Below are 12,441 nucleotides of genomic sequence, written 5' to 3' on the forward strand. Positions count from 1 at the left end.
GATCTAAATCAATTTTACAACCCCCTATTCCTTCCTGGAAGAGGGAGGAAAGAATGTCAGTGAGATACTCACTTGTACATATAAATAGAGCATTAAAACGAAGTTATGAAGAATCATGCACAAACTAGGCAATTCCTATAGCTGGGCAGAATCCTTTTTGTGAGGATGGGGTTAAGAAGACACAAAAAGGGGACCTTTGTAAGGGATGGTTGTAACTTGAGCAAAGGGTTGATTACAGCCATTTTCTCTTTTTCCATCTAAGCCTTAACTAAACATGATCTAAGATCTAATTGGCAGAAGAAGTATCGTGCAGAAAATCTAAAGGTTAAGAAGGGAAGAGAAAAGGGAGATGAAAGGTTTTTTTAAAAAGTAAATCAGGATACTGATGTCTTTCTTGTTTGGCTTTTTGGCTGTATTTGTGATGTTTGTTTGTTCTGTGGTATCTCCCAGAGTGTCTAGGTGTGATTGGGGTTCTGCTGTGCTAAGTAATGTCCACAAGGAGACATTATGAAGAGTTGCTTCCTTCCAGTTTCTCTCACCTGAAAGGGACCCATGCTTCTTCCCTTCCCCTCAAAACACACACATCCTGCTAGCGCTATTGATGCAAACCTCACCAGGCTGTGATTTTTTTAGGAGAGATCTCTACTTCCTTGGATTGAATTGTCACTATTTTTTTGTTTCTTGCAGCCTCCTGTGAAGCCCACCATGCCCAGCCGGCCCATTGCTCCTGCTCCACCCTCTACAATGTCAGCTCCCACCAAGGTTCCTGGGCAGGTTACTGTTACCATGGAAAACAGTATCCCACAAGCCTCAGCTATTCCTGTGGCAACAATCAGTGGACAACAGGTTTCCTTTTTCCCTCCCTTGTTATTTACTAAAATGGGATGTTGGCTGGAAGTTCCTCTGTCCAGAAACCATCAGTAGAGCAGGGAAACCTTGAGAGGGGGATGAACTATTCCATCATTGCTCCCCAAAGTATTAGTAACCACCAAGAGTGTATGGAGTTGAGAGCAGACATCCCCAGCAATGTATAAGAAAAATGCAGCTGAGTAGGGAGATGAAGCAAAGGCCGTAGGGCCCCACCCCATTAAAACCCGAGGCCAGTGGTGGGCAACCTGTGGCCCATCAGGGTAATCCGCTGGCGGGCTGCCAGTTTGTTTACATTTGCACGGCCACACGCAGCACCCTGTGGCCGTGGTTCTCTGTTTCTGGCCAATGGGAGCTGCGAGAAGCAGCGGCCAGCACGTCCCTGTGGCCCTTGCCACTTCCCACAGCTCCCATTGACTGGGAATGGTGAACTGTGGCCACTGGGAGCTGCGGGCAGCCATGCAAATGTAAACAAATTGTCTGGCGGCCTGCCAGCAGATTACCCTGATGCGTGCAGATTGCCCACCACTGCCCTAGGCAGGTGACAGTTGCATCTCCTTTGGTCCATCTGATAAGCTGGGGCCAAATAAATCTGTAGAAATCTGCTGATTTAGGCTCATTCGTCAGAACAAAGCACAATCCCTTCTGCAAAGGTGAAGCTATCATTTTACTCTTTTAGAAAGCTACTAGTTTTAGTTTTGAGACTCCATTTGACAGAACATACAAGGTGGTAGCATACTGACCTGCAAGCAGACTGAAATAATAAGCATTTTCTTAAACTCTCCCACTGTTGCTGCTCAACCAACGGACATGCTAGTATAAATGGATGCTGTTTGTTTGATTTTATTTTAAATCACCTTGTTGTCTAACTCTACTCAAAGCAAGTCCAGTTGTTGTATTGGTAAGCAACTGGTTTACACTAGTTCTGCTTTTTGTAGCCCCACCAGTGCTGTCCCACACCAGACCAGTAGAGGAGAACTTCTGAAAGCTCTGAGCGTAGGCGAGGCTTTGGTGTGAATGCTTGTCAAAGAGTTGATGTGGCACTTTAGAGACTAACAAATTTATTTGAGCATAAGCTTTCATGAGCTACAGCTCACTTCATTGGATGCATACAGTGAAAAATACAGTGGGGAGATTTTATATATACAGAGAACACGAAACAATGGGTGTTACCATACAGACTGTAACAAGAGTGGTCAGGAAAGGTGAGCTATTACCAGCAGGAGAGTGTGGGGTGGGGGAACCTTTTGTAGTGATAATCAAGGTGGGCCATTTCCAGCAGTTGACAAGAACAGTAGGAGGGGAATAAACAAAGGGAAATAGTTTTGCTTTGTGTAATGACACATCCACTCCCAGTCTTTATTCAAGCCTAAGTTAATTGTATCCAGTTTGCAAATTAACTCCAATTCAGCAGTCTCTCGTTGGAGTCTGTTTTTGAAGGTTTTTTTGTTGAAGAATTGCCACTTTTAGGTCTGTAATTGAGTGACCAAAGAGATTGAAGTGTTCTCCGACTGGTTTTTGAATGTTATAATTCGTGACGTCTGATTTGTGTCCATTTATTCTTTTATGTAGAGACTTTTTCTCTTTCTTTTTCTCTACAAAAGAAAAAGGACACAACTATCTAAACTACTACATGCCACAAGGGGCCACAACAGTGTTTCCCTTAACCCACCCAGGAATATTCTTAATCTATCCAACTATTCTCTTAGGACAGATTCTTCTGCTGGGCTATCTCGGGGCCTCTCCTTCTGCCCCTCCATCCTCACGAGCATGATACAGTTCTTTGGCAACCTAGAATCCTATTTTCGACGTCTCCAACTCAAGGAATATTTCCAACACACCTCTGAACAACATACTAACCCACAGAGACCTTCCTACCAACACTACAAAAAGAAAGATTCTGGGTGGACTCCTCCTGAAGGTCGAAACAACAGACTGGACTTCTACATAGAGTGCTTCCGCCGACGTGCACGGGCTGAAATTGTGGAAAAGCAACATCACTTCGCCCATAACCTCAGCTGTGCAGAACACAATGCCATCCACAGCCTCAGAAACAACTCTGACATCATAATCAAAAAGGCTGACAAAGGAGGTGCTGTCGTCATTTTGAATAGGTTGGAATATGAACAAGAGGCTGCTAGGCAGCTCTCCAACACCACTTTCTACAAGCCATTACCCTCTGATTCCACTGAGGGTTACCAAAAGAAACTACACCAACTGCTCAAGAAAGTCCCTGAAAAAGCACAAGAACAAATCCGCACAGACACACCCCTAGAACCCTGACCAGGGGTATACAATCTGCTATCCAAGATCCATAAACCTGGAAATCCTGGACGTCCCATCATCTCAGGCATTGGCACCCTGACAGCAGGATTGTCTGGCTATGTAGACTCCCTCCTCAGGCCCTACACTACCAGCATCCCAGCTATCTTCGAGACACCAATGACTTCCTGAAGAAACTACAATCCATCGGTGATCTTCCTGAAAACACCATCCTGGCCACTATGGATGTAGAAGCCCTCTACACCAACATTCCACACAAAGATGGACTACAAGCCGTCAGGAACAGTATCCCCGATAATGTCACGGAAAACCTGGTGGCTGAACTCTGTGACTTTGTCCTCACCCATAACTATTTCACATTTGGGGACAATGTATACCTTCAAATCAACGGCACTGCTATGGGTACCTGCATGGCCCCACAGTATGCCAACCTTTTTTGGCTGACTTAGAACAACGCTTCCTCAGCTCTCGTCCCCTAACGCCCCTACTCTAGTTGCACTACACTGATGACATCTTCATCATCTGGACCCATGAAAAAGAAGCCCTTGAGGAATTCCACCATGATTTCAACAATTTCCATGTCACCATCAACCTCAGCCTGGACCAGTCCACACAAGAGCTCCACTTCCTGGACCCTACGATGCTAATAAGCAAAAGTCACATAAACACCACCCTATACCAGAAACCTAGTGACCGCTTTACTTACCTACATGCCTCCAGCTTTCACCCTGACCACACCACACGATCCATTGTCTACAGCCAAGCACTGTGATACAACCGCATTTGCTCCAACCCCTCAGACAGAGACAAACACCTATAAGATCTCTATCAAGCATTCTTACAACTACAATACCCACCTGCTGAAGTGGAGAAACAGATTGACAGAGCCAGAAGAGTACGCAGAAGTTATCTACTACAGGACAGACCCAACAAAGAAAATAACAGAACGCCACTAGCCGTCACCTTCAGCCCCCAACTAAAACCTCTCCAGCGCATCATCAAGGATCTACAACCTATCCTGAAGGACGACCCATCACTCTCACAGATCTTGGGAGACAGGCCAGTCCTTCCTTACAGACAGCCCCCCAACCTGAAATACTCACCAGCAACCACACACCACATGACAAAAACACTAACCCAGGAACCTATCCTTGCAACAAAGCCCGTTGCCAACTGTGTCCACATATCTATTTAGGGGACAACATCATAGGGTCTAATCACATCAGCCACACTATCAGAGGCTCGTTCACCTGCGCGTCTACCAATGTGATATATGCCAACAATGCCCCTCTGCCATGTACATTGGCCAGACTGGACAGTCTCTACGTAAAAGAATAAATGGACACAAATCAGACGTCAAGAATTATAACATACAAAAACCAGTCGGAGAACACTTCGATCTCTTTGGTCACTCGATTACAGACCTAAAAGTGGCAATTCTTCAACAAAAAAAACTTCAAAAACAGACTCCAGTGAGAGACTGCTGAATTGGAATTAATTTGCAAACTGGATACAATTAACTTAGGCTTGAATAAAGACTGGGAGTGGATGTGTCATTACACAAAGCAAAACTATTTCCCTTTGTTTATTCCCCTCCTACTGTTCTTGTCAACTGCTGGAAATGGCCCACCTTGATTATCACTACAAAAGGTTCCCCCACCCCACACTCTCCTGCTGGTAATAGCTCACCTTTCCTGACCACTCTTGTTACAGTCCGTATGGTAACACCCATTGTTTCATGTTCTCTGTATATATAAAATCTCCCTACTGTATTTTCCACTGTATGCATCCAATGAAGTGAGCTGTAGCTCATGAAAGCTTATGCGCAAATAAATTTGTTAGTCTCTAAGGTGCCACAAGTACTCCTTTTTGCGGATACAGATTAATATGGCTGCTACTCTGAAACCTGTCAAGGAGTTAGCAAAAGCACGCTCCTGAAACTTGCGTTTCAAAGCTCATTTGCCAAAACCAGTTTTCAGCTCTAGCAAGTGAAATACCATTAGGTTAACATAAAGTGTTTAATGTAACATAAGTGTGATACCTACTAAACTTTATTTGTAACTGGTTAGCAAGTATTGTTCACGAATTTTTAGGGTAGGTGTTTCTACCTACTAGGGATTCACACCAAGTATTGCCTTTTAAGTGATGTTCCTAAATATGCCTGGAAAGGCAGTTACAAGTGAAATATGGGGAGTTAATTTAATATGTTGCAGTTCTTCCCAGTCTCCCATCTTTCTATTCATTTCTGCTGAATGGAGTGATATGAACTGTCTAAAGAGATCAATAGATGCAGAAATGCCACCTGCCCAATTGAAATGGGACAGTGACTTGGAGAGAAAGAGAAATTGGTAACTGACACATACTTGCCTGAGTAGATGTGTGTTGGAGAGTTTTCATTGAAAATGGAAGGAGGCTGCAGCTTCATCCTGCAGAAATGTTTGTCTGTACCCCCCCTCATTTATAATGTCTCTGCATACTGGTGTTTTTCCACAAAACTGTTAAATGTGGTTTGTTGCTGCCTTTAACCTTTTAACATGGGCAATTACCTGCAAATGTGATCTTTTTCTCTGGGCAACATTTCTCATGGAATCCTCTTTTTTCCCTGCAGGGACATTCCAGTAACGTGCAGCATATCATGGCAACAAATCTTCAGATGTCTATCATCCGAAGTAGTGCTCCTGGTCCCCCTTTACACATTGGAGCTTCTCACTTACCCCGAGGTGAAGTCAACATGGCCTGTAAAAATGACTCGTTTTTCACACCTGCTCAGGAAGGCTGCATCTACACTAGTTTCTTTTTTCCCTTAAAATTTCCCACTATTGTTAATGCGGGTATCACTCCAGCGGTAAGAATGCTAATGTAAATAGGATTCCAGATAGCTGCTGGCATTTTAAGTGTTATATTTTCTAAAACTGCCTAGTGCAGGTGTACATGATGGTGCTTAATATGCTGGCAGCCACCAGCACCTCTTCTGTTTGAACGCTGCTGGAAAAACAGTGGGGTACTTTAGAAAACATGGCCTAGTTTAGGTAGGTCTATTGTGCAAAATGTCATGGCTTATTCACTGCTCGCTCCTGGTTGCTTACTATGCCTTGCAGTCTGTCTCCTTTCCTACCCATCCGCCACAATATCATTCCTATTCTGCAGTAAAGTGTATTACTGTATTGAGTGGCCCACATTCAGACTTGTGTCTGAGATAACTGTTCTAGCTGTGTAGGCTTTTGTCTCTTCTCCCCTGATTTTGGCTGTTGGGTTTCAGACTCTCTTTCTGTAGGTTGTAAAGCAGAACATCAGTCACTTTAAGAGGAGAGACTAGGTCAGCTAGCATGATTGCTGTTTGAGGGATAATTTAAGTCTATCAGGCTTCTGATAGCAGGCTTATCCTTAAGGTCTATGAATTGGGCTTCCAGTCTTAGGTAAAATCAGATTGATACAAAAAAACACCTACCAAAGTTTTTTTTCCATCTCCTTGTCCTCTGTACTTGCATGGAACATCGGTATGTTTAGATCACAATATTATGCAGTTGCTCAAGAAAGAAATCTAAAACTTACTTTAAGCTCATTTTTAAAAAATACTGCTCTATACTCTTAATAGTGATTTTCATTCACAAACAGGTATACAGCTCTAAAGAACATGCACTCTGGGCATGCTGCACTTTCAGTGATCCTATATTTGTGCATGCAATATTTTGCATGAGAAAAACTGTATTTCACCAAAGTATTTGGGAAAGAGTGTGTAGCTGTATTTGCAGTCTTTTACAGCCCATATGGAAGAAATTGCATGTACCCATTTTTGTCATCGTTTTTTGAGCGTTTAATTTGTGTCTATTTGTGCCTTGTGGGGAACCCACTTTAACATCAATTGCTCTTTGTATTTTCATTTAATACTTATTTTATTTTTAGTCTGTCTGTTTGCAATGACTTGTTCGTATTTTCTTCCTGTTAAATTACTCATTCTAGATAATATTGAGCAAAATCTGTAGAAATGGTATGTTTTCCATCAAATTATTTGACTGCATAATATTTGGAGTGAATCATTATGTTTGTGATCCTCTTGTAAACACAAACAGTTGATTTTTCGATGAGCTAAAATTGCTGTTGAAATGCTTGATGTTTTGGGTGATAACTAGATTCGGAAAAGCAATTTTTTCACACTGTAGATGTCTGATCATTTTGGCACAGCAAACAGTAGACAGATTACTGAACTGATACCAGGCATTTTGCTGTGGTGTTTTAAAAGATAGATTCCATTTATTGTGCATCCATCTTTCCTCTGTACTTCAGCAGATGCAGATAGATTACTACAATTGCTAGACCACTTTTTACACATTCATCTAATATGCAGGGTATTTCAGTTACTCCTACTCACTTATTTCAATAGTTTGGAATTGAAAAAGATCAGATTTATGAAATAACATTATTAAATGTAAGAAATTGGAACATAAGAATAGTCATACTGGGTCAGACCAAAGGTCCATCCAGCCCAGTATCCTGTGGCCAATGCCAGGTGCCCCAGAGGGAGTGAACCTAACAGGTAATGATCGAGTGATCCCTCTCCTGCCATCCATCTCCACCCTCTGACAAACAGAGGCTAGGGACACCATTCCTTACCCATTCTGGCTAATAGCCATTAACTTTTAATCCCCATGAATTTATCCAGTTCTCTTTTAAACCCTGTTATAGTCCTAGCCTTCACAACCTCCTCAGGCAAGGGGTTCCACAGGTTGACTGTGCTCTGTGTGAAGAAGAACTTCTGGTTATTTGTTTTAAACCTGCTACCCACTGATTTCATTTGGTGGCCTTTAGTTTCTATATTATGGGAACAAGTAAATAACTTTTCCTTATTCACTTTTTCCACCAACTCATGATTTTATATACCTCTATCATATCCCCCCTTAGTCTCCTCTTTTCCAAGTTGAAAAGTCCTAGCCTCTTTAATCTCTCCTCATATGGGACCCATTCCACACCCCTCATCATTTTAGTTGCCCTTTTCTGAACGTTTTCTAATGCCAGTATATCTTTTTTGAGATGAGGGAATCACATCTGTACGCAGTATTCAAGATGTGGACGTACCATGGATTTATATAAGGGCAATAAGATATTCTCTTGTCTTATTCTCTATCCCTTTTTTTAACAATTCCTAACATCCCATTTGCTTTTTTGACTGCCGCTGCACACTGCATGGATGTCTTCAGAGAACTATCCACGATGACTCCAACATCTTTCTCCTGATCAGTTGTAACTAAATTAGTCCCCGTCATATTGTATGTATAGTTGCGGTTATTTTTTCCAATGTGCATTACTTTACATTTATCCACATTAAATTTAATTTGCCATTTTGTTGCCCAATCACTTAGTTTTGAGAGATCTTTTTGAAGTTCTTCACAATCTGCTTTGGTCTTAACTATCTTGAGCAATTTAGTATCATCTGCAAACTTTGCCACCTCACTGTTTACCCCTTTCTCCAGATCATTTATGAATAAGTTGAACAGGATTGGTCCTAGGACTGACCCTTGGGGAACACCACTAGTTACCCCTCTCCATTCTGAAAGTTTACCATTTATTCCTACCCTTTGTTCCCTGTCTTTTAACCAGTTCTCAATCCATGAAAGGATCTTCCCTCTTATCCCATGACAATTTAATTTACATAAGAGCCTTTGGGGAGGGACCTTGTCAAAGGCTTTCTTGAAAATCTAAGTACACTATGTCCGCTGGATCCCCCTTGTCCACATGTTTGTTGACCCCCTCAAAGAACTCTAATAGATTAGTAAGACATGATCTCCCTTTACAGAAACCATGTTGACTTTTGCACAACAATTTATGTTCTTTACTATTGTTTTAACTAATTTGCCCAGTACTGACTTACCGGTCTGTAATTGCCAGGATCACTTCTAGAGCCCTTCTTAAATATTGGCGTTATATTAGCTGTCTTCCAGTCACTGGGAACAGTAGCTGATTTAAGGGACAGGTTACAAACCATAGTTAATAGTTCCACAGTTTCACATTTGAGTTCTTTCAGAACTCTTGGGTGAATGCCATCTGGTCCCGGTGACTTGTTACTATTAAGTTGCTCAATTAATTCCAAAACCTCCTCTAGTGACACTTCAATCTGTGACAATTCCTCCGATTTGTCACCTACAAAAGACGGCTCAGGTTTGGGAATCTCCCTAACATCCTCAGCCATGAAGACTGAAGCAAAGAATTCATTTAGTTTCTCTGTGATGACTTGATCATCTTTAAGTGCTCCTTTTGTATCTCGATCGTCCAGGGGCCCCACTGGTTGTTTGGCAGGCTTCCTGCTTGTGATGTATTTAAAAAACATTTTGTTGTTACCTTTTGAGTTTTTGGCTAGCTGTTCTTCAAACTCCTTTTTGGCTTTCCTTATTACATTTTTACATTTAATTTGGCAGTGTTTATGCTCCTTTCTATTTACCTCACTAGGATTTGACTTCCACTTGTTAAAAGATGCCTTTTTATCTCTCACTGCTTCTTTTACGTGGTTGTTAAGCCACGGTGGCTCTTTTTTAGTTCTTTTACTGTGTTTTTTAATTTGGAGTATACATTTAAGTTGAGCCTCTATTATGGTGTCTTTGAAAAGTGTCCATGCAGCTTGCAGGGATTTGACTCTAGTCACTGTACCTTTTAATTTCTGTTTAACTAACCTCCTCATTTTTCTGAAATTAAATGCCACAGTGTTGGGCTGTTGAGGTGTTCTTCCCATCATTCCCCAGGAATGTTAAATGTTATTATATTATGGTCACTGTTTCCAAGCGGTCCTGTTATAGTTACCTCTTGGACCAGATCCTGCGCTCCACTCAGGACTAAATCGAGAGTTGCCTCTCCCGTTGTGGGTTCCTGTACCAGCTGCTCCAAGCAGTCATTCAAAGTATTGAGAAATTTTGTCTCTGCATATCGTCCTGAGGTGACTTGTATCCAGTCAATATGGGGATAATTGAAATCCCCCACTATTATTGAGTTTTTTATTTTGATAGCCTCTCTAATCTCCCTTAGCATTTCATCGTCACTATCACTGTCCTGGTCAGGTGGTCGATAATAGATCCCTACTGTTATATTCTTATTAGAGCATGGAATTACTATCCATAGAGATTCTATGGAACATGTGGATTCATTTAAGATTTTTATTTCATTTGATTCTACATTTTCTTTCACAGGTAGTGCCACTCCCCCCGGCATGACCTGTTCTGTCCTTCCAATATATTTTGTACCCCGGAATGATTGTGTCCCACTGATTGTTCTCACTCTGCCAGGTTTCTGTGGTGCCTATTATATCAATATCCTCCTTTAACACGAGACACTCTAGTTCACCCATCTTACTATTTAGACTTCTAGCATTTGTGTTCAAGCACTTTAAAAACTTGTCACTGTTTATTTGTCTGCACTTTTCTGATGTGTCGGATTCTTTATGTGAATGTTTCTCCTCTGATCTGGCCCATACTTTATCCTCTTCCATCCCCTCCTCCTGACTAGAACCTAGAGAATCTCTAGCAATAGACTCTCCTCTAAAAGAATTCTCTGTCCGATCCACGTGCGCCTCTGCAGCAGTCGGCTTTCCCCCATCTCTTAGTTTAAAAACTGCTTTGCAACCTTTTTAATGTTAAGTGCCAGCAGTCTGGATCCACTTTGGTTTAGGTGGAGCCCATCCTTCCTGTATCGGCTCTCCCTATCGCAAAAGTGTCCCCAGTTCGTAATAAATCTAAACCCCTCCTCTCTACACCATCATCTCATCCACACATTGAGACTCTGAAGCTCTGCCTGCCTACCTGGCCCTGCGTATGGCACTGGAAGCATTTCTAAGAATGCCATCATAGAGGTCCTGGATTTCAGTCTCTCTCCTAGCAGCCTAAATTTGGCCTCCAGGACGTCTTTCCTACCCTTTCCTATGTCATTGATACCTACATGTACTATGACCACCGGCTCCTCCCCAGCACTACACATAAGTCTATCTAGATGCCTCGAGAGATCCGCAACCTTCACACCAGGCAGGCAAGTCACCATACGGTTCTCCGGGTCATCACAAACCCAGCTATCTATGTTTCTAATGATCAAATCTCCCATTACTAACACCTGCCTTTTCCTAATGACTGGAGTTCCCTCCCCCTGAGAGGTAACCCCAGTTCGAGGGGATACCCCAATATCATCTGGAAGGAGAGTCCCAACTATGGGAAGGTTTCCTTCTGTTCCTGTTGACTGCTCTCCTTCTCTGGGCCTTTCATCCTCCTTAACAGCGCAGAAAAAGATCCAACAAAGCAGATTGGTTTTTTTTGGAATTAGCAATAAAGGCCAAAAAATCCTTTCTGTATCTCTTGAGTATCATCATTTTTAGCCCTAATTTTAAAGTTGCATCACTAGAATGAAAACGAGAAATATAAAATAAGAACATCATAATGGCCATAGTGGCTCAGACCAGTGGTCTGTCTAGCCCAGTATCCTGTTCTCCGACAGTGGCTGGTGCCAGATGCTCCAGAACAGGGCAGTTATCAAGTGATCCACTCCCTGTCATCTAGACCCAGTTTCTGGCAGTCAGAGGCTTGGGCACACCCAAAGCATGGTGTTGCATCCCTGACCATCTTGGCTAATTGCCATTGGTGGACTTATTCTCCATGAACTTACCTAATTCTTTTTTTAAATCAGTTTTCGTTTGGGCCTTCACAGCATCCCCAGCAATGAGTTGCACAGATTGACTGTGCATTATGTGAAGAAGTACTTCCTTATGTTTGTTTAAACCTGCTGCCTATTAATTTAATCGTGTCACCCTTGGTTCTCATGTTATATGAAGAAGTAAAAACACTTTCTTTTTTACTTTCTCCACACAATTCATGATTTTATTGACCTCTATCATATCCTTCCCTAGTCGTCTCTTTTCTAACTGAACAGTCCTAGAGTTTTTAATCTCTCCTCATATGCAAGCTATTCCATGCCTCTGATCATTTTTGTTGCCCTTCTCTGTACTTTTTCCAATTCTAATATATCGTTTTTTGAGATCGGGCAACCAGAACTGCATACAGTATTCAAGGTGTGAGCGTACTATGGGTTTATATATTGGTATTATGATATTTTCTGTCTCAACATCTCTGTTTCCTAATGTTCCTAACATTGTTAGCTTTTTTGACTGCTGCTGTATATTGAGCAAATGTTTTCAGAGAACTATCCACAATGAGTCCATGATCTCTTTCTTGAGTTGTAACAGCTAATTTAGACCCCATCGTTTTGTGTGTATAGTTGGGATTATGTTTTCCAGTGTGCGTTATTGTGCATTTATCTGCAGTGAAT

General features: G+C 42.0%; 2 protein-coding genes across 19 annotated transcripts in view; one reads left to right on the top strand and one right to left on the bottom strand.

Annotated features, from left to right (window-relative positions):
• UGGT1 (UDP-glucose glycoprotein glucosyltransferase 1) overlaps positions 1 to 12,441 on the bottom strand; it is a 116,671-nt gene that overhangs the window by 100,806 nt on the left and 3,424 nt on the right. The window lies entirely within an intron of this gene.
• SAP130 (Sin3A associated protein 130) overlaps positions 1 to 12,441 on the top strand; it is a 36,105-nt gene that overhangs the window by 3,389 nt on the left and 20,275 nt on the right. For all 18 annotated transcript variants that reach the window (XM_073360143.1, XM_073360129.1, XM_073360140.1 and 15 more), the window contains 2 exons: positions 688 to 846; positions 5,759 to 5,870. In XM_073360143.1, the coding sequence (XP_073216244.1) occupies positions 688 to 846; positions 5,759 to 5,870 (271 nt within the window). The remainder of the gene's footprint in view (positions 1 to 687; positions 847 to 5,758; positions 5,871 to 12,441) is intronic.

The sequence above is a fragment of the Lepidochelys kempii genome, chromosome 9, assembly GCF_965140265.1.
Source record: "Lepidochelys kempii isolate rLepKem1 chromosome 9, rLepKem1.hap2, whole genome shotgun sequence".
Taxonomy (NCBI): Eukaryota; Metazoa; Chordata; order Testudines; family Cheloniidae; genus Lepidochelys; species Lepidochelys kempii.